This window comes from Amborella trichopoda, chromosome 9 (genome assembly GCF_054954075.1).
Source record: "Amborella trichopoda isolate Santa Cruz 75 chromosome 9, AtrichopodaSantaCruz75HAP2 v2.0, whole genome shotgun sequence".
Classification (NCBI taxonomy): Eukaryota; Viridiplantae; Streptophyta; class Magnoliopsida; order Amborellales; family Amborellaceae; genus Amborella; species Amborella trichopoda.
In genome coordinates, this window is record NC_142344.1 from 13,892,406 (window position 1) to 13,915,356 (window position 22,951).

At 38.5% G+C, this 22,951-nt stretch overlaps 1 protein-coding gene and 1 long non-coding RNA gene across 2 annotated transcripts in view; both read left to right on the top strand.

Annotated features, from left to right (window-relative positions):
- The window catches only part of LOC18424407 (serine/threonine-protein kinase/endoribonuclease IRE1a), a 29,732-nt gene extending 14,214 nt beyond the window's left edge, over positions 1-15,518 (top strand). The window contains exons 3-5 of the mRNA XM_011630692.3: positions 14,289-14,535; positions 14,633-14,933; positions 15,073-15,518. Coding sequence (XP_011628994.2) covers positions 14,289-14,535; positions 14,633-14,933; positions 15,073-15,234 — 710 coding nt within the window. The 3' untranslated portion in view covers positions 15,235-15,518. The remainder of the gene's footprint in view (positions 1-14,288; positions 14,536-14,632; positions 14,934-15,072) is intronic.
- A 2,335-nt stretch (positions 15,519-17,853) lies between these two features.
- Positions 17,854-19,780, top strand: LOC148780403 (uncharacterized). Its single transcript, XR_016040142.1, has 2 exons — positions 17,854-18,402; positions 19,596-19,780. It is a non-coding gene; the product is annotated as an uncharacterized LOC148780403 (long non-coding RNA).
- Positions 19,781-22,951: the final 3,171 nt, after the last annotated feature.

A 22,951-nucleotide genomic window follows, 5' to 3' on the forward strand; every position in this document is an offset into this window, starting at 1 on the left:
GTAATAATGAGACGTCCCATGCTGAGAAATCAAGACCTGCACATGATGGTATTATTTCCTTCAGTAACAGAGAACAACATCCACCAGTATTGGATAATGGACAAGATGCTTCCCGACCTCAATGAGTCGAGATGATAAAAAGTCTGCGACCAACTTAAAATCAAACGAGTAGTTTTACTTCTCTATCTCCTCAAAAGTGACATATAAGTAAGTGATCTCATTGTCCCGTTAAAATTATTATGTCAATCTATTATTAGGAATTTTAGATGCTATAAACTATTAGACATGGAATTGATTGTTTTGTTTATTCTTATGAATTTTAGACATTGTAAGTCTTGTATGTAAGCGACCTCATTTTCCTGCAAAATAATCATCTGAAAAATGATATTATCGCTTCAATAATATTGCAACATTTCCGTTCACTGTTATGAACTTTAGAGGCCACAAGCTCTATATGTAAGCGACTTCACGTTTTCAATATTTGGAAAACTAATATTACTGCCAGGGATATTTAGGTATTTAATTGTAAGATTTCCATCATAAATATTAGTTATTGTAAGTGGCTTCATTTTTCCTGATACTGCTATAATATTCCCAGAGATATTTCTGCATTGAATTGTAATATTTCTGGTACCATAAGTTTTACGTACTTCTGTATGCATTCCTGCATAAATGTTAGATATGGCTATTGGCAACTGTTATGCGCAATTGTTATGTGCAAGTGTTAATGTTTCTTGACATCTATTACATTGATATATAGCTTGCAATTGACATAATTATGTCCTTTAATTTATATGCATAATAATATGACATAGTGATGCCACTCGTTACTATATGTGTAGCATAGACATGGTTATGTTCTTGTGATTACATATGAGACATGCTTCTGATGAGATATGTGTGATAAGATATGTGTGCATGGCAACATGCTTCTGATGAGATATGTGTGATAAGATATGTGTGCATGGCAACATGCTTCTGATGAGATATGTGTGCATGGCAACATGCTTCTGATGAGATGTGTGATGAGATACGTGAGCATGGTAACATGCTTTTGATAAGATATGGGCGCATGGAACCCCTGTTATGATATGATGTGATATGGTGTTGGAAGTTGAGAACTTCCCTGGCTCCCGATGATAGGAAGGGAGCTAGGAGGTGATGTGAATTTGGGAGGGATATATGTGGGTACTACACTTTGGCTCCTCCTATGGTAGTGTAATGTTCTCTCGCCAGAATGGCACATGAGATGGTCGTGTCTCGCAAGGCTCCTGCCTATCAAAAGCCCCAAAGCGCGTTAGGGACTGTATGTGTGAAGACATTACAAAGTGGGCCCTCCACTTGTCATTGTCTTCCCTCCTGAGAGATGGTAGAAATCCTAAGCAATGGGATTGGCTTGGCCTGATGAATAGGGCTTCTACTTCAGGAGTAGGTGAATTAGGGAGTGAGTTGGTTAATACCTGCTAATGCTGTTGTGAATGCTTACTACAGGACTTCTGATGTTGTGAATACTTACTGCAGGACTTCTGTTGTTGTGAATGCTTGATCGTAGGACTTCTGTTGTTGTGAATGCCTTCTGTTGTTGTGAATGCTTGATTGCAGGACTTCTGTTGTTGTGAATGCTTATTGCAGGACTTATGTTGTTGTGAATACTTACTATAGGATTTCTGTGGCTGTGAATGCTTATTTGATTATATCTGATACTTAATGTTGATCTTAATATGAATTGTGTGCATATGGTTTATGGCATGCTTATTTGCTTTGTCTAATAAGGAATACAGGACAGGTGTAAGATCAGAAATGAATCTATCTAATAGCATGTATTAGAATATATGAAATCAATATGTCAAAATCCTGCTTATATGCGTTCTTTTAGAAAATATCTACATTTGTTATTTATGATTATTTATTTTAAGGTTATTGATGGTCACTTACTGAGTAGCCAAACTCATCAAACTATGGTAAATGTTTTTTAGAAAAATCGCAGCAGGAGGAGTTTGAAGTTATGAATACATTATCTTATGTAACTGTTGTCTATCAAAGTTGTATATATATATGGACCTCAGGTTATTATTACAAACTGCGAAATAGACTTTGTACAAAAAGCTTTTGAATGAAATAATTGTTTTGGAGCAATATATAGTAAAAATTTTGAATTTGTTTGGTTCTTTATGAATAAACTGTCACATCTCTGGAATTTTAGTGTTATAAAACTTGGGGTGTGACACCCTTGTTCTTATTAGGCTTAGATGGCTTTGAGTGAGCAACGTGTACACTATGTTTTTGAGTATTGTGATGCTTGGCATGCCTCCTCTCCTCTTTGGCCTTTAGGGGGACTATGAAATCTTCAAGGTTGATGGATGAGTCTCTAGCTGTAATAGAGGAGCTCCAAGGAAGGTAGGAAGTTGATCAAGTGGCAAATGACTGGAGCCTCGAGATGTACACCGGCCTCCTCAATCCACCAGCAAAGGCTCGGAATTGTACCCATGGGTGGATATGGGTGTGTCTTCATCTTGAAATCCATGAATCTCTTTATCGCTAGGGTCTTTCTTCGTAAGGGATAGAGTAGCAAACTCCTCAAGCCTCTCCTAAATGTCTTTGGCAAGGAAATAGCGTCGAACTCCAGAGCATAGGAGGTTTGCACTGTAGCCAACATGAGATGCCTTGCGCTTGCATTTCTTTGCTCCCTTGTGAGCTGCAATGTATATGCATCCCTTGTAGGCTAAGATGCATCGGATCTTTGCAGTGGTGGAGGTGAACAAGGACTAAGGCCACCTTTTCCTCGTAGCCCATAGGACGCTTCTTTTTTGAAATAATGTAGTTAGTCCTATCAAATTTTTGGCTTCTCAGGATGCATTCCAGGGGGACTTGCAGGCCATGGTTTCGGTTCCCTTGGACCAAAAGTACAAGAAAATTGGCCCAAATATGGCCTGTTCTGACTCCCTATTCAGCAGTTATTAGTCATGAAGCTTTTATGAGAAATTCAATAACATGATTAGAAAAATAATCCAAGAAAGATTCCATGAGAGTAAAACACAAAGTTTGATCATGATTTTTTCACTCTAATGGATCTCAAATAACTCATGCAGTAATATACAATAAATTGTTGTTTTTTTTAAAACTGTTAATGTTTGTATTAGGAGAGAGTATATAGAGTACAAAAGATAGGCAGCCCACAAGCCTAGGTGCTCTATACAAAACAACGCAGATGGCTGATATCTCAAAAAATGCTATACGTCCAACAAACTAACTGGATTGTAGATAAATGATACAAAAAAATGAGGAACCAAAAGCTCAAAAAGGTGCCAAAAGGTTCCATGAGAGTCGTCTTGAGTTGCTCCTACTTTAGCGAGGGTGTTGGCTATCAAATTTGCCTCACTCCAAGTCTGTCTTCAGGAGACATGCATAGCCCTGCACATATGGAAGATTTTGTGAAAAATGTAGTGGAGGAACGTGAAGACCATGCATTAAAGTTTTTAGAGTTGCGCTCGATATCAAAAACTGTACTCCAATTAGGATTGAAGTTCCTACGACCTTTCAAGGAGCACAAGAGCCTCCGCAGTGGTGGAGTCAGCATGGCTGATAGATTTAGAGAAAGAGAAAAGCATAGAGCTGTGGGTTTCTCTTATGATGCCCCCTATACTTGCTGGCCATGGGTTGCCGATGGAACAACTGTTAAAATTCAACTTGGATTGGCCAGATTCAGGTGGTTTCCAAAGGGAGGCACGGGGGATGTGGGTGGGCCTTAAGAATAGCAGAGCCTGCCAATTTTGGTCAAAATTGGTGTCAGCCAAATGCCTGAAGTAGTCATGATTTCTGGCCCAAATGACGACCATCGTTCTTATCCGGACTTTTAGGGCTTCAGCAGTTGTTTTCTCACCTTGGAAGGTCATGTTCTTTCTCTCCATTCAGATAACCCACAACTTGGCGACCATAGAGGCCCACCAGAGTAGGATGGCCGACTTCAACCAGGGGAAAGGGTGAAGACAGTTGTAGGTGTGGGACTGACCTCGGAGCCACCTACTCCAGCTGAACAATTGAAGTATGTCTCCCCACAGGGTCCTGGCCAGTTGCAGTGGATGAAGAGATGGGCATTGTTTTCAGCCTCGTTGTGCACATGGTGCATCGGTTGGGAATCGGCGGTCCCCTTTTCTGAAGTTGGTCCACGGCCAAACTCTTTCAAAAAGGACTATCCATGTGAAGACCTGGATTTTTGGGGGGATGAAGGGGAACTAGACCTTAGCAGCAATGATGGGCCTGGGAAGGTTGGTGGCATTTGGAGTTTATGATAGGAGGAGGAAATTGAGAATATACTTGAGCTGGTGGGGGACCATATGATCTGATCCTCGCCATTGGGGGAAGGAAGACAGAATGGAGGAGACGGTAGATAGGGCCAGGAAATCATCTAATTCGTGGTCAGCGAGAGGCCTTTGAAAGTTGGGATTCCAAGGTCGGGAGGTTCCCTGTGAATCGAAGTGATCTGCCACAGTGGCCTCGCTATTCTGAGCAAGGAGAAACAGGTTGGGGAAGAACTCCTTCAAGGGGTTATTCCCTACCCAGAGGTCATGCCAAAAGTTTACCCTATTACTCTTTTGAGGTCATGCCAAAATTTTAGCCGGCCCAATTAATTAGGAAAAGCCTTTGACGATGGTCACTCTCCTGAAGGTGGAAGTGATGTTTCCTTTGTAGAGGTTGAAACAACAAAGTAAACATCTCCAATCTCTAGAGGACCAGCTGCTAGCTTGACATTTGTGAAGCGAGCTAGGGGAATGGAAATGATACTTGTGGGGAAGGACCTCAACCAAAGATGGTTTTCTTTGGTGAGTAGGTGCCACCACTACTTGCCTAGGAGTGCCAGGTTGTTCATTTTGAGGATCCAGATACCTAAACCGACGAGGTGGCTTGGCCAGCAAACTCTTTCCCAGGAGATGAGATGATACTTCTTGTTGCCCCCCTTGCCCGAGCAAAGGAAGTTTCTCATCAGCTGCTCTAGATGCGTCACTACCGATGAGGGCATGTGGAAAAGAGACATCTAGAAAATGGGGGCATTGGAGGTCGCCTTTATGAGTGTGATTCTACTTGCCAAGGAAAGGAATCTAGCGTTCCATTCAGTACGCTTTCGGTGAAATTTGTCAATAGTGTGGCTTCATTGCTGCTTTTTGGGCTTGCCAATACACAAAGGCATGCCTAAGTAGGTGGAAGGCAAATTGTCGACTTTGCACCCCCAATTGGCAAGCAAGAGAGTGGATAGCTTCGGTTTCTTTAGACACGCCTATCATGTTGGATTTGGCCAAGTTCACCTTAAAGCTAGTGGCCAACTCGAAGCATTTGAGGAAAAGGAGAAGAGAGTCGACTTGCTGAGTGGTCGCTCTGCAAGAAAGGAGGGTGTCGTCGGCATACTGAAGGTGGGATATAACTGGGCTTCAGTTACCATTTCTGAATTCTTCTCAGGGGCTGTTTTGGTACATACTATCTATGGATTTGCTAAAGACCTCGACAACAATTGTGCTAAGGAATGGGGAGAGGGGGTCCCCTTATCTGAGTCCTCTGGAAGAAGGGAAGAAACCTTTGGGTGAGCCATTTCCTTTATCGAAGCTCTTCACCAATCTCCAAAACCCATCATACACAAGGTTTTGTCTAAGATGGTCCAATCGATGTGGTCGTAGGATTTCTCCCAGTCGAGTTTGATTGATGACCACACCTGGAATCTTAGCTAGGTGTCTGGAATGAATGTATTCATGGGCCATAAGGCCTCAGTCAGGAGCTAGTGGCCCTTAATGAATGCCCCCTAATGCGGGGAGATGACCCAATCTCTCAGGCGAGTGGCAAGAACCTTGGAAATAATTTTATAAGAACTTTAAATTAAGCTAATTAGTCAAAATCTTTAAGTTCTTCAACCGTATGAAAGTACCGTTCATGGCCTTATAAATGACTCCTCTTGGTTGGAATTACTCAGAAAAGGAGAGCACGTGAGGATGTTGTGAGTCCTATAATGTTTTGAGAAGGGCCACTGGGTAGCCATCGGGACCTAGGGCACAGTCTTGGCCGAGATCCTTTATCGTCTTAAGAATCTCCTTTGCCGAGAAAGGGAGCTTGAGCCAAGATGCTTGATCGGGTGGGATAGGGCAGAAGGATAAACATCCATCCTTAGTTTGGGCCCAAAAGGGGTCGTGAAGAATTGTTTGAAGAAATCAATAATGACTTCTTCCACAAGAGGAGGTTAGTCTAGGACCTGTTCCCCAACTTTGATTTGGGTGATGTTGGTTTTGTTCCTTCGGCAATTGGCAATCTTGTGGAAGGAAGCAGTGTTAAGGTTGCGAATTTCAACCATTTGATCTTAGAATATTGGAACTAGAAGATCTCTTCCTTTTTGAGGATCAGATGATAACGGATCTTGCTTGAGATCTTTAGTGTCTTTCGTCAGGTGTCAAGGGATGACTTTCTTCGATGAGGTCGGAGTTGAAGCTGAGCCAATTTCTGGGCTTAGAAATTACCTAGAGGTTGGTGGCTCCAACTTTTTAGAGAATCTTTTAGAGGGTGGATTTGCATTCGAGGCGATATCAGGCCCAACCATGGACCAGGTGCGAGAATGATATCCACTAAGAATGAATGGGAGATAGAATATTAGGCACTTTGAGCCAGACCAATTCGAAGCGAAAGGGTTTAGCCCCTCTAGGAGCAGGGTGAGCATCAAGGAGCAATGGCTGGTGATCGGAGGTGGGTTTGGGGAGAGTTGAGGTGTGGAATCCCAATTGGGGCTAGTGAGGTATATGTCTAGTCTAGAGAGGGAGGGAGTGGTAGACCAAGTGAAGTCGGCACCTCGGAGGGGGATGTCGAAAAGGTTGTTCTTGCAGACAAAGTTAGAGAAGTCAAGCATACTCTGGGTGACTCTGGAGTCGGAGCTGCTCTCATAAGACCACCTGGTAACCTTGAAGTTTTCATCGATGCACCATGCAAAAGGGGATATGGATGCAACCCCATCTAGTTTCACCCAAATTTGGTCCTAAGGGACGCTAGATTTGTGTCGTAGATTGTCGAGAATTTCTAGGGTACTTCGTTTGAGATTCTGGTGAGGGCTACCATGATTGAAAAGGTGGCCACTTGGGTAGAGAATGTTTGAGTTATGTCCTTCAAAGGTCTTAAAAGTCTGAATTCAATGGGAGTAAAAGAGTGACATAACTCTTGGATCTTGGCATACTGGGACCAAGAGTCATGAAACATTGTGAGAGTCATGAGGAGGCTTTATATGGGTGGAAGGCACCAAGAGGTTCAAGGGTTGCCTCTAGTTAGGGCCATTTATTATTGTTGTTTCTCATGAATGTGTTATGGGCCAGGGCATTGTGTTTTAAAGTGATTGATGATATGAGCTCGATCTTTATGTGTGTTTTGAGCCTTGTATGGTAAGGTTAAAGCTAAGAGAGGACATTAACCTAAATCCTTGAGATTCAGAGAGGACATTAGCCTAAATCCCTGACTTAAAGTAGAACCTTCTTATAGTATGTGCATAAACAATCATAGATGGGAGGGCGACTCTAAAAAGATATGCACATGTGCCAAGAGAGGAACCTCCGCACCTTGTGAGTGCATGTCTTTGGAAGTGCACATGTGACCCACTAGTACTTGGGATTTAGAGTTATTCATTGGTTTGACTTTATAAACTATATCATGAGCTTCTAATTAGCATTGAGGGACATGAGTTTGTTGGGTCATACCGAGAAGGTGACTTTGGATTCTGAGTCTGGTCGAGTGGAGTGCTCTGATGCCTAATTCAACTCTCTAGGATTCTAATTTCCCTTGAAAATATTTTTAAATGGTGCTTAAATGATTTATTTTGATGAAGAATGTTTAAATGATTTTTTGGGAATTTTTGAAGATTTTTTTAGATTTTTCTGAGCATGAAAGTGGATTTTTCGAAATTGTTTGGGCAGATTTCGAAATTGTTTGGGCAGACCTTGGGGACCCACATGGGATACCCAAATGGCCAACGGGTATCTACATGGGCCATGGGGGCCTCCACATTAGACCCACGTGGAGGCGATGTTGGGTGACATCAACCCCTGTGGACCCACTTGTCAGTTTGACATTTGTTTTATTATGGGGTGTGTTTATTATGGATTATTGGTAGATTTTATGAGATTTATTTTTGGAATTTAGGCACATGTTTTTGTATGAAAACCGAGTTTTGTGCACATGTTTGAGCCCTTATAGTAGGGGCATAGAGTTTGATATTTCATTTGAAACCCTAAGGACAATTGTAAATAGGCACTTAATTAACTCACACATATCGCAACATATGATTGGCTACACGTGCTCTTACAAAATGGAGGGAAAGTTTTAAATTTAAATTTTGCTGGAAAATGTGCCTAATTACCTTAAAGATATGCCCATAGACATGATTTCTAACTTGATTATTTGAAAAGGAGGGGGGCATTTTTATAAAAGGGAAATTTGGTGTAAATTATGGAATAAATATAGGATAAAGGTGTTTTAATTGCAACTGCACATCAAGATGGCATGATGGTGGATGGAAGGCTATGCTCAAACTTCTCTTTGTAGCCATAGATTGCTGACATGAATGGCCATGATTCACCTATCTAAAAGTATCTATACACCTGAGCTTATTAATACCCCATCCTCCCACTTTCAACATACAACCCCCATTTTTCTCTTGCTAAAATGCCATGCCCCACTCTCTCTTACTCCAAGGATTGGCATGCTCTAGTCTCTTGTTTCTTACTTTCTCTCTCATCTTATGAGTTTAGATTTATCATTTGTGAGGTGAAGAAAACCAAGTGAGGGAAAGAATTGAGCTCCATTAAAACTCAATTCAAGCTCCATGAAGCTAGATGATGATCAAGCAACCATGATACACTCTAATTGAGTAAGATCTTGACCTTTTTCCATGATTTTGGAGTTTTTATTGCTGTAAAATCCCATTTACAGCAAGGTATCCCCATCTCATAGCTCCATACTTCATTAGTTCTTGATCATAGGTTGATCCTTGTGATTAAGGGTATGATACGTGTTTGATTGAGCTAGTTTTCCAAGAGATATTTAATGAGTTTTATAGAATTTAATTGCCATAAATTTTCTGAGATTTTGAGATCAAAATCAGTCAATTAAATTACATAATTGATGGAGCAATTTGGAGAATTTTCACGGGGAAATTATGTCCATTTTTTCCTCATGGTGTGCCTATGCATTTTGAGCTTGATCTTGTGAGCTAAACCTAAATTTCTCCCACGAATGTCCACTAAGAGTTTCATCTCTGATTTTGAAAGTCATTTCATCTATAAAAGTGTATATCCATAGATGCTCGGCTTCCCATTACTTTGATAGCATGAATTTGGCCTTTATTATGAGATTTTCCATCATATGTCACATTATGGCACATAGCTAAGTCCTATGGCCATAAACTGGGCACCAAGAGCTCTCGAAGTCTTCATATGATCATGTTGTTTTAATTAGTTAAGCATTCATATATTTGTAACATGGAGATCATGATTTGATGAGTCTTATGTTGGAAATTGCTGTATAATTTTTCTTTGTAATTTTGCATAGTACTGAATTCTCAAGAGCCCTAGTTTTATGTATTGTGTACTTGATCTCTTTGAGTAGTCTTGTATTGTTTTTGACAACGAACCCAAATTGAATAATATCCTGAATGTAATGAGTGTATGGAAATTGTTTTGTAATTTCTTTCATGTGGCTGTTATAGAGGCAAGAGATGCCATAAGGATTGTAATTTGCAAGCAAATTGAGTTGTTTTGTCAGTAAGTCCTTGGATGTGGTTTCTATACACTATTAGAGGAGAGAATGTGGAGGGAAGGATCCCAGACCACCCAGATGCCTCCGGAAGCTCTGTGGGCCTCTAGGGTTTCTCATTGATATGGTTTGGATTCTTAGACTTGACGAATTAGATGAAGAGTAGGAGCAGGTCGCTTTGTTTTGATTACAACAAGAAGAGAAGGTAGATGTTTTTGGAAAAAGGGTCGAACGGTCTTGTGTTTGTCATGGTCTCCAAGACCCAGTATTCCAGGTGAGTATCTTAATGGGTTTTTTTGTTTTGGTTGTTATGGTGTGTGGTGGTGGGTGGGTGGGTGGGTGTGTGTGTGTGTGTGTGTGTTGGGGGGGGGGGGGTTGTGAGGGAGAAGCCCATCCATGTCTGCCTGGTCGTAACGAACTTCGAAGGCGAGGAGATTTCCTTCTTGCCTTTGCCGCTTTGAGTCTGGTCTGTGCATCCGCCTTGAGGAAGGCCACAATGTCCTCCTCCGGTCCATCATAGTGGAAGCCCATTTACCTTGAGAACTTGATGGATGTCTCCCTGATCATTGTCCATTCCTTTGAAGCAGCTGGAGTCCATTGAGGGCGAAGAAGTGGAGGGGGAACTAACAGAAGAGCTGGCAGGAGAAGCCGGGGTGTTGTAACACAAGAGGGAGGTCAAGGTAGAGTTGAGGGGGAAGTAGCGGATGAGAAAAAGACTGGGTTGGAGGGGAAGGGGGGGGGGGGTTATGTGAAGGTGTTTGTGAGAGGGAAGCAGGGCGAGAATGGGGTAGCTGGGGTTGAAGAACTGGAATGGGGTTAGTGAGGGATGATGGATGGGAGAAATGATAAGGTGGAGAGGGTGGGGAGAGAAGGGCAGGCTTAAGAGGGGTAAGGAAGGTTGGTTAGAATCCGGGGTAAGGAAAGGTGCTGGGGTAAAGGAAGTTTGGGAGGAAGAAGGGGTTGGGGAAATGGAAGGATTGGAGGAGGCCACTGGCCTGGGAACCAGATGGTGGGGGAGAAAAAGGTGGGATGGGGAGAGGAAAGAGGTGGGTGTGTGCAGGGGGGATAAGGGGTAGATACAAGGTTTGGGGCCATGGGCCAAGTTGACGGAGATGGCGGGGCCGTGCAGGGAGGGGCGAGCGATGGTCTGCAAAGGATACTGGGCAGGGGGTATAGGTGGTAAGCGGCTGGAGGGGACTGGTTATGATCCCTGAGGGAGGGTTGGTGATGATGGGTTCACTGGGTAGAGAGGAGGAAGAGGATCGAACAGTTGAGGGGGGGAAGATGCAAGTTGGTGGGTGAGAGAGAGACCGATTTTAGGGAAAGCTAGTTAGGAGGGACAGATGTTGAGGCCGTGGTTGATTGTATCTGGCGATGAGGGTACCAAGGCAAGGGGAGGCAGCGCACTGGATGAGGGGTTTGGTGGCCCATCATGAGAAGAGGAGGATGAAGGAGGGCCATCATGGTATCGACCACAGTGGGGGGGATGAGGCCGGGTGTCTCACGAGGGGGCAACGGGGCGTGCCACCCATCTCAAGGTTGCGAGTTTGATTTCTGAATGGGGAGGAGAGCGTGTGAAGATGCATACTAGAGGGCATTACGTGGCTGACGTACATAGGATCTGTCATGTGAGAGAGAGAAAGGGGTGGGATGAGGAGTTATGGGTAGCGGCTGCAGAAGGGCTCATGTCAACCCTATCTTGGAGAGGCGAAAGGGCAGGTGGATTAGGGGGCCTGGGTGCTTGGGGATGAACCATAACTGTAGCATTACGGGTGGGGAAGGCTTCGGTGGCCCTTCAATGGAAAGACCGACAGTTATGATGGCCCCTTCACCCATAGTGCTTTCCTTTTGACTCCCTAGTATGGACCCCCAATCATGGTCTCGAGCATGGAGGTTGGAGTGGGGAGAGACCGCGGACCAGGCCTATTGGATAGAGAAGAACTGTCCCTTTAAAGCTATCCAGAGCTCGTAGGGGATCGGCTTTAATTCTAGGGTTTCAATTAGCAATTGGATAGTGCCCAAAGGAAGAAACTTCGACGATTTCCGGTGCATGGGGATATGAATCGTCCACATGCCTCTCTGATTACTTTGAAGGTGGCAGTGTGCCATGCCTGAAGGGGAATGTGGAAGGCTCGAATCCAAAATCTTTGCTTGCGGGGGGCTCCCAAGTCCTGTTTCCAGCAGACCAGGGACATGGAAGCTCCTCTGAACTGGGGGTTGCTCCATTGCAAGGCTCTGAGGGTGCTGCCTTCAGACGGAAAGGAAACAAGGACTTCACCCCTTGAAAGTTTGTAACAAACCAGGTCTGGTTCGTCCCAAAGACCTTGGCCCTATTTTTGCCTCTGATAGGCCTCTTTGGTGATGGAAATGTCCAATCAGGGATGACTGTAATTTCTTCCCCAGCGCTGCATAAGTGCTGGCCCTTTAGGAGGATTAGGTTCGAGTAAGGCAGTCTATGATGAGGGTGAGGGAGAGAAGATGGTTGAGGCGGCAGATGTGCTTGGATGGGGGATGCAATTGGTTTTGAAAGGGAAGGAGCAGAGGGTTTGAGAAGGTGCACATAGTTCTCGTAAAGGGGTGGCGGTGGAGGAGGGAGGCATGGAAGACCATGGGAGGGAGCTATCCCTTTTCTACCTACTCAGTTTGTTAAGCTACATGGCATACAGCAAACTGTTTGTGATCTAGTTAACTCAAGTAATTCATTTGTTTTATTTGATCAAACAAGTGATCAATTGATGTTTGATCATATTTATCACAAAAACTTTTGGTGAAAAATCAACTGAAATATTTTGTGAAAAATTGCATAACCAGTTCCTTGCTGGTTTTTGCACTGCTGCATAAACAGCAACTTGTTTTGGATCTAAATCCGTTTACAATCATCATCAATTGCAAGAATAAATTTCTCAAGGTCATAGTAGACTATCTCAGAAACATTTAACAAGGAAATTTGATCAAAATCAGATCATATAATGATCACATTAAATCGAAATACTGCTGAAATCATGACAGCGTCAGCAGCATCAGAAAATTTCATGTTCACAATTTTATTTCAATAATTTTGATTATAATTGGGATAAAATTTTATAACACACTTGAGCTCTCCCTCTCTCTCTAGAATCAAGAGATCTCTCTCTCTCTCGACTAAGAGTTCTATTTTTCTCTCTAGAATTCAGAAATCACTTTCTCGCTCTAGAATTTAGAAGATCTCATCTTAGAGTTAAGAGTACTTCTTTCACTCTAGAATTAAGGGAGATAGAATATTTTGCATTTTGTTTGTTTCTCTCTCAAAGACTTGGAGTCATATTTTTTCCTTTGAAGTGCCACGTTCTTGGATCCTCTCTCTGATCTACCGCTCCAAAGATCAGCCACAATTCTTAAAGTTTCTCTCTTTCTCATCGATTGAAGGAAAAGTGAGGAATAATGGAGTTCAAATATGTAAAGCCTCAATTGATCAAGTTTTTTTTCATAGCAGTTGGATCACAGATCAAAGAAGGTAATTTGATCTCTTTCGTTCGACGTCTCTGCAAATTAATCTTGAAATCTCTTCTTGATGATAAAAAATCTACAATCAAGAGAATATTGCTAACATTCAACAATGGATTACACTGAACTCTCCTTATTGAATGATCAAATTTCATGAGGAATAAGTCATAATTATTCTATAAATCATTCGGATTTTGAGCTTAGAATGATCTAATATCAATAAAAAACAATTAGCTCCAAGGTCACATTGTTTTGTTGATCAAATTATCATGAAAATTGTGATCTATTCTATCGTTCTGCTGCTTCTGGTTTTTGCAGCATAAAACCAGCATTTTGTTTATGAACTAATCATAGTTCCTTGATAATTTTATTGCTGGAAATTATTTCCATATCGAAGATAATATTGGAGGAAATCATTATGATTAATTGAGAATAAATGACAGCATGATGATCACACTAAAATGTAGAATTTTCTCTACTGATTATGCAGCAAAATATTACAGTAGTGTTACTTCAAATTTGATCAATATATTGATCAGTATATTGATAGTGATTTGCATCTTGATTGATCCATGTATGTTTATACACTGTTTGATCAGTAATTTCTAAGGATTAATCAATTATTTTGAAGAAGATTTCATCAAAGATAATTTTATGGTTTTGTCTCAGATGCTGCTAAGAAATCAGCATCAAAACTGTTTACATGTTGCTGAATTGTTTTTTTTTTTTTTTGGTGATCTGATAATTTCCAGCAACTTCATAGATTATTTTTGATAAATAGTTTGTTAAACATTGGCATGAGATTTAAGAACTTGCTGGAAAAATGAGATTAAACATGATTAATTGGTCTTGTACATCGTAAGAATGAACACGACTGCTGCTGTTTTCTCAGCAGCAGCACGTTTGTCATTCTTCAGTAGTGAATTCTCTATATTAATTGACATAGAACAATGGCTTTTTGGGAACTATGAAACTGCCTTTGCTTTTGAGAACCATTTTATATAACCTGAATTGCTCAATTTTTTTTCTTGATTCTTAAGGTTGTGGCAGTTCTGGTTGGCAAGCTCCAGAACAGCTTCTCCATGGGCGCCAAACCAAGGCTATAGACATTTTTAGTTTAGGTTGCGTCCTCTACTTTTGTATGACCAAAGGTCGACATCCCTTTGGTAAACCATTAGAGAGGGATCTCAATATCAGCCATGGGAAGTTTGATCTATGTTTGGTTGATCATATACCGGAGGCTGTTGACCTTTTATCTCGCATGTTAGCCCATGATCTAACAATGAGGTGAAGTTTCTATTCTCTCCATGTAGTCAAGAAAGTTTACATTTTATTCTTGTATTGAATTTGAATTTCATTATACTTCCGTGTTTTTTATGTCAAGACCAACGGCACAGGAGGTATTGCTTCACCCGCTCTTATGGACGGGTGAATGGCGTCTTAAGTTCCTTCAAGAAACTAGTGATAGGATAGTGTCGGCACACAAGAAGTCTAATCTTGTAGTTGCAATAGAGGGAATTCATCTTTCAGCTCCCCATAAAAGATGGGATAAAAACATGGATGATGCATTCGTTTCAAACTTAAAAAGTGGTCCTAGAAGGTACAACTTTCGCCGCATTTGTGATCTTATTAGAGTCATTCGAAACTTTTCAACCCACTACAATCAGCTTCCGAAACATATTCAGGTTCGTAATAGTATTTTTTGAATTACTGTCTTAGTCTTCTGTTTTTCAAAACATGATGGACAATTAGAGCATTCTAAGCCACTGTTTTTTCACTGTTCATGTTAATATTCTTCCAAATACCATGAATTACTTATTGCAGGAACTTCTTGGACCAATCCCTAGTGGATTCTATAGCTATTTTGCAAGTCGTTTTCCAAATTTACTACTGGAGGTATACAAAATTGTATATCAATATTGCAGGGAAGAAGTGTGGTATAAGAATTTTGTTGAAAGTATGAAGAAAACAAACGATCGCTCTTAATTCATTTTGTCTAAATATCATCCTTTTTAATTTGTGTTGTCTTGCCGTGTGCAATAGATTGCGCTAATTATATTTGTAAATGAATGTGGATCCACTAAGTTGGTTCCTATGGATGGGTGGTTTTCCAATGATGGCTGAAAGTATGAATCTTGGGATAGTCTATGTAGATCAAATGTTTAAAAAGGGGCATGTTCCATCATGAATGATAGTGTGGTCCATTTGGGTTACTGTGTAAATATGAATGTTATTTTATATATTGAGAATGTAGGATTTTGTGAAGGAAACTATGCATGCTGATATTTAATTTTTGAAAAAAACCAAAGATATATTCACTATTGAATGATGATATACCCAAATTATTGAATCTTATTGCTTGTTGGAACCATTTCTTTCCATAAATCATGATCCACAGAGCAGAGAAGAGTGGTATAAGAAATTTGTTGAGCACATGAGAACAAAAAAATGAACGTTTTTTATTTGTTGTTTATACATACTCCTTTTCAACTTGTTTGAAAGTATGAATCTTGGGATGGTTGATGAAGACCAGAATTTTTAAATGGACATGGTCCATCATGAATGGCGTGGTGGAGCCATTTGGGTTGCTAGTTGACTATGAATGTCGTTTTATATATTGGAAATGTAGGGTTTTGTGAAGGAAATTATGCATGCTACTATTTGATTATTGAAAATAAAATAAAATATATTTACTATTGAATGATGATCCCTAGGTTGTTGAATCTCACTATGTATTTGACCATTTTTTCAAAAATTATGATTCCGAGAGGGAATCACATGATCTAGACCCGGATTGGGTAGCTGCTGGTTTGGTTCTAGGTTGCAACCTAGACCGATTGGGTACCCGGATTGGGTAGTCGCTGGTTTGGTTATAGTTTGATTCCGATAAAGAATCTCCCTATGTATAATCTTTGTATAAGGTTGCAACCTTAAACAATCAAATTAAGGCGCATCTTCAAATTTTATCATAAATATAATTTTGGTGTAAAAATTCTTAGGAGGGCTTGAGAATCTATTTTCATCTCTTAATATAAAATCTTGAACTCCGAAAATGGTTCAAATCTAGTAGATTTATAAACACTTGAAAATTTTAAAAATAGACGGTCCAGATAATTTGTTGCAAGATATACTATTTTAAGATATTAAAATCATTTTTTCCTTTCATACTCATATATCTCGACATCGAGATCACCAATTAGAGGGTTTTCTAACATCAAAATAAACATTAATTCTACCTTTTTAAGGTTGCAACTTTATATAAGCTTTTTTCAATATCTAAATATATGAATTCCATGTCAAATAGCCTATATAATTTTGGTTAATGCACACGGATGCCAAATGCTCAAGGGCCCGTTTTATAGCCTTACCAAATTAGTGAAATTACAGCTTGGTCTTTTTGGGAAATTCGCCACTTTCTCACCTAATCCTTCTGCAAATCTCTCTCTCTCTCTCTAACTCAACCAACCAACACTTGGAAAGTAGGTGTGCTCATCCCCCACCCCTGCTAAAAATAACTCTCTCTCTATAGAACTTGCACCAAAAACTAGCCAGATCTCTCACTCCCAGTACCAAAACCAACATCTCTCCCTCTCTCTTGAACTAGCCCCAAAAATTTCCCCGAATCTTTCACCCACCAAATCAAAAACTCTCTCTCTCTCTTTCTCTAAACAGCCCTAAATACCAAACTAGTTTGATGACAATTTGGGGCAGATGGGTTATCCGAGGCAAACTAAGCTGACAATGGCGATAGAGAGGTTCCCTATGTGGCAAAACACCAACCATAGCATCTAAAGAATTTAGCAGGTGTTTTATAAATTTAGCAGGTGTTTTATAAATGGGATTATCGGTAAAGAGATCATTTATTTTTATTTATTTTTGGGTAGTTCAATGGGGAAACTTTTTTTAAGTAGATTAAGAGTAAGCTTTTTGAAGGTATTAGTAGGGTGGTTTTAGTGATAGGATTGGAAACTACAATGTGATGATTAAGGTGTTGGGTGCTACCCCGTCCCCTTTTGTAAAGAGACCATTTACTTTTTTGTCAACTACGCATTTTTTGTCATATTTTTCTGCGAGGCAATTTTTCTACCATCACAACCTATTCGACGTTAACTTTTGTGTTTTGAGGGGTTCACACACACACACACACACACACACATATATATATATATATATATATATATATATATATATATATATATATATATATATATATATATATATATATATATATATATATATATATATATATATATATATATATAAATTGTTTCATGCGGGCTTGCCCGTATTTCTACAATATGCGGTCCAAAGGTATAAAACATCCATCTTGAAGAAGGATGCAAATAGGTGGTCCATCTATAAACAATTGTAACTAACGGTCCAAATGTTTTTTTAATATAATTATTATTTTTAATTTTCAATTTTTTTTCATATTAATGATCTACATGTTAAAGATTATATTTTCTCTAAAAATTATGATCAAATTATAGTTAAAAAATACATTTATTGCCAAGTCCGCATTCTACAATATGCGGGCTGGATGCATAGAAACCATGTCCATATATATATATATATATATATATATATATATATATATATATATATATATATATATATATATAAACTCTTAAAAATGCATATAGTTAATTTTGAATAGTGTTTCGTCCCACCACGGACATGATATGTTCGTGGCAATTTATTGAACAGAGCCACAACGGACGACGCATGATCTGTGGCGGTTTCCGCGTGTTTTTTTATCGCAACCCATGTTTACAAAACCGGCTGGTTAGATCAGTACCGGCGAGGTACCGACTTCTGTTAAGGCATGTTTTGTGGTACTAGTAAAACGTCAGGGACCTCCAAAAAAATTTAGCACCAAAATCAGTCGGTTTGATGTCGAACCGGCGATTTTAATTCAAAACCGATATAACAGGTAAGATAACGTTCATAACGGTATCATATTAAATAACGGCCATTATTTGACATAGAGTCATTGTCATCGTAGTTTGCCTTTGAACGTGAATGCACAAGACTTCATCAATTGAAAACATCTAAGTATGTTGATTTATCATATTAAATAAGGTTCAAAGGCTGCAAAACATGAATTGATCAGTTAATTTTGATCATCAAGGCTTCATCAATCGAATACATCAGGTATGTTGATTTATCATTGAGTATATTTATTTATATGAATTTTTTTTTGCTGCGTTTTTGTTTTGAAAATTGCATGAAGTGAAATATCAGCTATTTTTTGATGAATGATCTCAATAGTGAATTGATCTTTCATGATATTTGGGGCATTTTAATCATAATTGAAGTATCTATCATATCCTCATATCAATTTGTTCAACAAATGAAAGATTTGGGGTTGATTTTGACTCTAAAGTTTCTGTTTTCTTTGGCTCGATTTTAGGGTTCTTAAAAAAAGAATGTTTCTTAGAAAAATTACTTTTTTTGTATAAAAATATGTTATTTGTGATGGACATAAGAAAAAAATATATTCTTTCTTTTTAATTTTATATATTTTTGGTGAGCTTGTTGGATTGTTTTTAATGTTATATTTTTTTTTTTACAGAAATATGTTTTATTGTGATGAATATGAGAAAAACATTTCTTTCTTTTTAATGTTATATATTTTTGGTGAGCTTGTTAGATTGTTTTTAATGTTATATATTTTTTATAAAAATATGTTTTTTGTGATGAATATGAGAAAAAAAATTTCGTTCTTTTTAATGTTCTATATTTTTGGTGAGCTTGTTGGATTGTTTTTAATGTGATCAATACTTTTTTTACAAAAATATGTTTGTTTTGTGATGAATATGAGAAAAAAATATTTCATTATTTTTAATGTTATATATTTTTGGTAAGCTTGGATTGATTTTAATGTTATGTATCTTTTTATAAAAATATGGTTTTTTGTGATGGCTATGAGAAAAAAAATATTTCTTTCTTTTTAATGTTATATATTTTTAGTGAGCTTCTTGGATTGTTTTTAATGTTATATTTTTTTTTACAAAAATATGTTTTTTTGTGATGAATATGCAAAAAAAAAAATTTCTTTGTTTTTAATATTATATATTTTTGGTGAGCTTGTTGGATTGCTTGTAATGTTATATATTTTTTTATAAAAGTATGTTTTTTTGTTCTACTTTCTTACTTTCTTCTTCAGTGTGGAAATGTGGAATGAGTTTGTGTTGACTGAATAGTATTAAAAAATTCATGTTTTTTGGTTAAGTTTCCTTTATAAAACAATGAATTACTTGGGCTTTTGATAGGAAATCATAGCATTGCGGTAAAGGTACTTCATTCTGAGCTACATTTTATCTTTCAATCGTATCTTTTTGCAGGTTGGTCTGTCACAAATTTTCAGCCACATCTAATTTGGACTTTGGAACAGTTACGACCTTTTATATAACAGTTACCGGTATATTTATTGCAACACTACTTACCGCTATTTAGTGAGAATCTATTGAATTACTGTAGAAGAAGTCTTGTGAATTTGCAATGATTTTCTATTGCACTATTCTTCCAACTTGATCCAAATGACTAATATATGATCAGTCTAGAAGATGAAAAGAAAAAAGAAAAATGACTTATATATGACTTAATCTAAGTTTTTCTATTTTTTTTATTTTTCTAAAATGTTTCGAGGGTTTTTGACCCATCTTTTTTTAAAAAAATCTGCTTACCGGTTAGTCCAGTTAACTGTCCCGATTAGTCTGGTTCTGAGCCACTCTCAACCTCATGACCGGTTAACCGTTCTGGTTCGATTTTGCGAACACTGATCACAAGGACCTACTATGTATGTTGCGGTCTTTTAATCCACGGCGTGTTGCAGTCTTTTAATCCACGGCGCCTGAAAAAATCAGACGGTACCCAGCTTATAGGCGAAAATACTGTTTATTCTCGCCCATAGCCATTGCATAGTGGCTTCTATATATATACATTTAATCCGCTTAATATTCTTTCAAAACTCCTTTCCCTTGCTTTGATAGTACAAAAATAGTCTCTTGACATAATATTTTTACAAATTAAAAGGGAACACAATAACCCAAAGGCAATCGAACAATGTGGATAAGAGAACATTGTATACCACCATAGGGTAACGTTTTCTAGGTTATGGAATTGCCCAAGTTTGTGAATATCAAGCATCGTAAGGGGAGAAGTCCTTGCTGCCCATTTTTGCTGCGATTTGTGGATTGTTCTCTTCTCTCTCTCTCTCTCGCTGTTTGCACAAGCCCAATTGCAATTTGAAAAAGAAAAACTAAACGGACAGTTTAATTTGATCAATACCCAATAGAAGATCAGTGGAGAGCAATCAAATACGCCCACAAAAAAATAAAAATAAGAAATATTCAATCCATCATCCAGTGGGCTTACAGCTACATATGAATCCAACAACCCAGATTGAATCTGGGCAGATATGATGGACATAACCTCATTTCGTATTTTAATTTCAATTTTTTTTCTACAATTTCAAATCCCGTTAGAATCAAGCACTACTTATTTTTCATATATTTCTCTCAACAGAAAAAATAGTTGAAGGGAAGAGAGAGAAAACATCTTAAGAATCCCTTTATGCTTCGAGCTACTAAATGGAAAAAATTATTTCATATGGTCTACAAAAAAGTATAATGAAATAATATTAGATTATATAATATAAATAAATTATACAACCGAAAATATTCGGGTCGGGTGGGGTCAGGTCAACCTAAATCAGGTCCTGACCAAACGTGATGTCGGGTCCCTACTTTTGGACCCTAACCCGACCCATCAGGTCTAGAAATAGGATGCAGACTTGGACCCAGATCAAGTTGACCCATCGGGGTTGGTGGGTCGGCCTAACCTATTATCCACGCTTGCTTGGAGTATTTATTTAAAGTACACTGACAAGTGACAACCATCCGATTTGGAATATGAGTGATTGTGATTTGTACTTAAAGTAGGAAAGTTATATAAGGGTGTGTGGTTTGTATAGGGCCAAGGCTCTAAACAATCAAAGTATAGTGCACCTTCAAATAGTATCAAACGATGTTGTTTTAATACTAAAAATCTTTGTGATAGCCTGAAACTTTATTTTTATATCTAATTATAAAATTTTGAACTTTAAAAGTAGTGTATATAGAGCAGATCTATGAACACTGAAAAATCTGAAAAATTGATGATCCAAAAATGTATTATAAGATTGCACTATTTCTAAGACTTGAAATCTATTTTTTCTCATGTTCATACATCTTGAGGTCGAGACGATCATTTTTGGGCTCAAAACAACCTCTTTTAGTCGATTCTTGAGGTGCGCCCTAAATTGATTGTTGAGAGCCTCGCCTTTTTATTCTCACCAAAGGGTAAGGGCCCAAGTCCCCTCCGACTTTACCCTCTTTTTTTAGAGCCTCGCCCTTCCATCCTCACCAAAGGGTATGGGGACCAAGTCCCCACTGACTTTACCTTTTTTTTTTTAAAGTCTCCCCCTTATATAAACTTTTTTTATATATATAATGAGACTATTTATTTTTGATACAAGGATGTCACAATCATTAATAATCGTTGGATGCGAAAACAGGTGGTTGAGGATGTGCCAGTGATTGAGCACAATGTCCAAACGAAAATTTCTCGAATGTTGTAGCATACTTCAATCATTGGATTTCACATCTAATAACTAAAAAAGATTTTGACCTCTAAATGATCTCATAGTATAAGTAAATGGCCTCATTGTATACTTTTTTGGGATTTCAAATGTAGAAATGTACATTCAAGGTTTCATCTATATACTCTCCAAACAACAAATCCATTTTACAGGTAACATTATTTTAAAAAATACATTATACAAAAAATATTTTTTTGAAAAATTATGAAAAATATCATTTTTCTCAAGTTATTGGAAGAAACCCTCAAATCTTCTAAAACGTCATTCATACCCCTCTTCATCACTTGTTTGCAAATTTGTGACCAAAATACCATGCATGGTAGCATTAGGTCCGTGATGTACAAAATGAACTCAAACCATCATAGTGGCGTTTGGGCCATAATGGAGTATCATGATTATGCTAGTCAAAGAAAGATCAATGTGATCTTGCCAGGGAATATATATATATATATATATATATATATATATATACATATATATATTATTTATTTATCACCCTTTTATTTTGATAAAGATCACTACAAGTAGTCTCATTACAATAACTCATACTTCAAAGAAAATAAAACCAAAATCTTAAAACTTTGATGCCACTAAACCAAATTTTTTTAAAAAAAGAAAATAATCACTACTTCATATGCTTGGGAGCATAAAGATAATATAATTAAATATGTAAGAAACAAAAAGTATGTTAGAGTTTACCTCAATCTGGCTTAGTACACCCCACACCGAATCATCATCATCCGATGGCACGGGATCAACGGTCAACCTTCATTCTCAACCGGAAAAATAAGTTTAGGCCAAGCCCTCCAACGGAACTATGAACTCTTATTGATCACAAGACTTAGACTTGAGTTCAAACCCACAAGACCTCATCTAAGATAGCATCCTCTTAATACTACCCAACCCTTAGGTTCATTGATGCAAGATGAGAGAGATAGAACACTATCTAAATGGGACGTGCCCCTTAGGTCAACCTAGAGAGAGAGAGCTCAAGAGGTAGGGCGTGTCCCTCGCCCCACACAATAAACTAGAGAGAGAGTCTTCTAGGGTTGGGGCGTG